Source organism: Phaethon lepturus, unplaced genomic scaffold (genome assembly GCF_000687285.1).
Source record: "Phaethon lepturus isolate BGI_N335 unplaced genomic scaffold, ASM68728v1 scaffold11640, whole genome shotgun sequence".
NCBI lineage: Eukaryota > Metazoa > Chordata > Aves > Phaethontiformes > Phaethontidae > Phaethon > Phaethon lepturus.
The window spans coordinates 8,779-13,293 of NW_010512632.1; the positions used below are offsets into that span (position 1 = coordinate 8,779).

General features: G+C 36.5%; 1 protein-coding gene across 1 annotated transcript; it reads left to right on the plus strand.

Annotated features, from left to right (window-relative positions):
- Window positions 1–216: 216 nt before the first annotated feature.
- LOC104621179 lies at window positions 217–4,510 on the plus strand (the record flags this gene model as incomplete). Its single annotated transcript, XM_010287601.1, has 2 exons — window positions 217–309; window positions 3,649–4,510. A coding segment is annotated over exon 2 (801 nt), but the record flags the coding sequence as incomplete, so codon positions are not given.
- Between the last annotated feature and the right edge of the window lie 5 nt (window positions 4,511–4,515).

Consider the following 4,515-nt stretch of genomic DNA (forward strand, 5'->3'; position numbering starts at 1 on the left):
CTCCCAGTTAACAAATATGAATGTTGAGAGACTGGGATGATATAAACGTCAACTGAAGAAGGTATCATTCAATTAAGTCAAAATTGTTTACCTGAGAAAGTGACAGAACAGAAAGCAAACTGATACGCTGTACAGGAAGCCAACCAAGTCACAGGATTTCCCACAGACTGTCAAAAGTACTAGTATAATTGTAGAGGAAGCAGATGTTGGGGAACGAGCAAGGTTGCAAGGTCTCTCATTTCAGTGGAAGCATAAGGCCGAATTGGAGCACTGGAAAGCATGAAGTGCTAGACAAAGAGGCTTGAAACTGTGAGTAAATACACTATGGTTTGATTCCTCTTAGGTTCAGGAGGGTATGATTTTGCGCGTTCTGGTGAAATATCAAGACTGCACATGACAAATATGGACTCCATTATTTTCTCTTTACGTAACAACTGAAAAATGCTGAGGTGTTGTCTAACTGTTTCAGGTGAAGTGCGTGACAGTGTTCTATAAATCTTCACTAAAACAGTTATTAAAAGCAAGGCTCTTATTGTTTTGTGTGAATAAGTTTCTTGAACTTTGTTGATATAACATACCTTGCCGTAAAATATCATCTTCCGTTTTCTTCTCTGTACTGCAAGTGACATTAACCTAAACAGGCAGAGAAGGTCCTAACATATTTTAAACACCTCTTTTAAAGAGGAGAGATATTTTTCTGTTTCAGAGCACACAAAACATTTTCTTCAGTAACAGAAACTGTAGTGATACCAGACACAGTGAAACAGTGGTCATTTGCTCAACATTGGAATGTCCTCTTACATGAAATGAGGCTTTGCCAGCATATGTTCATTTGAACAAAGGACAGTACAAAGCAGTACAACAAGTATCTTTTAATAACTCCACATGTATTATCCTTTTTCAGAATGACAGTGGCTATTTCTGGTCAGAAATTGCTCTGACAATAGTTGAGATGCTGCCTTTTTTTTTTTTTTTTTTATGATCCCATCCCAGCTAGAAAAAGAGAGACTTGGTAGTTTTAGTCACCTGGTTCAGTGGACATCAGCTAGCAGTTGCAGCCTGTGGATTCCAAAAGAGGGGGCACAAGCTTGAACCCAAAATCATAGTTCATATTTAGGAACTGATGCCATCCCTTTCTTGGAAAATTTGTGTATCAACTAATCTTCCTTTGAGCAGGTCAAGATGAAAGACAGAAATGGGGTGAAGGTTAGCAGCTACTGGAGGTTTCCAGAAACTAAACAATTCTTTGAGGAGAAAACAGTAGGTCTTTTAAACAGACTCTATAGATCTCTACATGTCTCTAGTTTTTTTAATAGACTTCTTTATGTGAAAGGGACTTACTTGTTTCTTTATTGTCCCTGTCTGTAAAGTTTTACTCACAGTCATTGTTCATGCCCTAGGAGGCCTCTGGTTTCTAAGAAGAATGCTAATTTACTTTTTTCCAGATCAAGTGGTTAATAATGCTTTTAGCATGCTACAACTACTGATTGTTCTTAGTCTAAAAATAAGCCATTAGGATTAATTTGCATTGCCCAAATTGGATAACATATGCGTAAAAAAATTTGTGAAGAGCAATGATATCAAAAGTTTATTTGCATGTAGTTAAAAATGGACAACAGATTGTTTCACCTAGGAGACGTGAAATGCAAGGGAAAATTTGAACTTCCTGCTTTGTGTAACTTGCATGTAAAACTAAAATGGAGACTTCTGTGCAGAGGAATATACAGGAATTGCTCTCTTTTTACATTGGCTAGAAAGTAGCAGTGTTCCAAAAGGAAGAGGGGGTAAATGGGAGTACTTGCCATGAGTAGATTTTAACATGAGGTCTTTATTGCAGGAAGAGACTACTAGTATTCTAATATTTCTTAAATCTTAAAAATGCAATTTTCCTGTGTATTTCCCAAAGTCTAATTTAACAGGAAATTTTCAAGGCGTATTGCTGCCCGGTGTAAGACTGCCAGTTGAAAATATATTTCACCAGAACAGTGTAATGATTTTTGCACTTAGCATCGTATCAAAAAAAATAAACCAACCTGGACCCTGTATTTCTGTAAATAAACATAACAGACATTAATGATGAGGAACTTTATTAGTGCTTTTTTTCATCTCACCCTTTAGTAAATTTCTCCCATCTCTTATGCAGTAAATCATCCAACCCAGAGAAGTTAGTATCAGGATTCTCTGATTTTTCTCTGCCTTTTCTCTGCCTTCCTTAGTCACTTTGTTATCCTTTTGGATGTCCTCTGTCTTTGTTACGTGCCTCCCAATCTTCAGACCTACTCCCATCTCTGTGAAGAATTCTGTTGATTTATTCCAAGAGAACACTGAGAGCTAAATCCCACCTCCAAAGCAGGGGGAGAGGAGAAGGGAAAAAAAAAAGCACAATTGTGGATAAAAAACAAAAAAACTAGAACTTGAAAAGACTGTTTTTCCATGTTGTTGTTTGCTTCTTTTTCTTTTGTGTTCTTTTTTTTCCCCTGAAGTTTTCTGTAAGCATTTTTCAATCCCACTTCCCAATTAATACTCTCATGAAAAAAAAACCCACTTCACTCTCAAATATTCTTTCTTCTTAGTTTTTTAATAGGGAGCATGTTAGTAATTGTAAATGGTTTGCAATCCAAAAATAGGAATAACAATAAGTGTTTGAAGAACTTTTGGTGCAAGCTGATAATGGATGATGCAGCTGTACTTTTATACATATTGTCATCTTTTCTATGTAAATATCAGTTGCAAGGTCCTGCTTAGCTGCTAGTGAGCTAATGACACTGCATATTTGAATTTTATTGGTCAATTGAGGAGGCAATATTAGAAGTATTTAAAGCAGATGAGACATCTTCTGCAGAACTGAGTAACTTCTTTAAACTTTGTGAGTATATATGAAAAACTATTCTGCAAATGCAATGTAATCTTAAAATTGGTGAATACCAATACTTGCATGAAAGAGGAAGGTGTACAGCTTACACTAGCTTCACATTTTTGGGGGTCAAAAAATGAAAAAGAACAGCTGAGCAACTTCTTGGATTTGCAAATTACACCAGGCAGCAGTGCTTTCATTGTGTTCTTCAAACCTAGTACTCTGAAGTCAGAATAGAGTTGCAACTGAAGTGGCAGTTTTGTGCATAATTAGAAAGCAGTTGTTATTCAGCTGAGATTGAGTGTATACATTTTCTTTGTGACCTGGAAATCCGGACGCTGAGAGACTGTGACAGGACTACTATTACCCAGTACAAAAGAATGCACTTTGAAATTGCGTTCACAGCACAGTTTTTAGGAAAAAGAGGGGGAAAGATAACTCTATAGTTTTACAAGCTTCTCAGAATATTGAAAGATAAGGAGTATGTGTTTTCACTAACATAAAATTTCTGCCAGGCCTCTGTACACTATATTACCATTACTGTATATCAAAACAGCTGAAACTGTTGCACTGGGCCCAATTGTAGAGTAAAATATAATAAAGCTTGGAATGAGGAGGTGTCAGAGAATCTCTCCATTTTTTTTCCAAAACTGTATGAAAAGTCAGGTCTTCATATTAAAGTCTGAAGTATCAAAACAGTAGCTATTATGTTTAAGAGAATACAGTTCGATACAAAACATTACTTCTTTTTGGGAAATCACTGAAAGTGTGCTTTTTTGTGTGTTTTGTTTTAGAGAAAGTGAATAGAAGACTGAGTGTAAAGGTCTGTTAAGTTCCAAATTGTGAAATTCAGCAATGATACACTGTGGAAAAAAACATATTTGTGCTATTGTTGTATGTATTCTTATTTTTGCAAGCATTTTAATCTGCTCCTGGAAAGATCCTCAGCTACAGAATAACATAACTAGAAAAATCTTCCACCAGGCAACAACTGCCAGTCCAACAGGTCAACTTTGTAGGGGAAAACCTGCTCAAAATGGAATAACACCACTAAAGGATAACAGAACTTTTATTATATCCCCATACTTTGATGACAGAGAAGGCAAAGTCACTCGTGTGATTGGGATTGTTCACCATGAAGATGTAAAACAACTGTACTGCAGGTTCTGCTGTCAGCCCGACGGAAAGATATATCTATCAAAAGCAAAAATTGATGTTCACTCAGATAGGTTTGGATTCCCTTACGGTGCAGCAGATATAGTTTGTTTGGAACCTGAAAACTGCGATCCGACACATGTATCAATTCATCAGTCTCCACATGGAAATATTGACCAGCTGCCAAGGTTTGAAATTAAAAACCGCAAGGCTGAGGCCTTTTCTGTTGACTTTACTGTATGCATCTCTGCCATGTTTGGAAATTACAACAATGTTTTGCAATTTATACAGAGTATGGAAATGTATAAGATTCTTGGGGTACAGAAAGTGGTGATTTATAAGAACAATTGCAGCCATCTGATGGAAAAAGTCTTGAAGTTTTATATCGAAGAAGGAACTGTAGAGATAATTCCCTGGCCAATAAACTCACACCTCAAGGTCTCTTCTAAATGGCACTTTTCTATGGATTCAAAAGACATTGGCTACTATGGACAAATCGCAGCTCT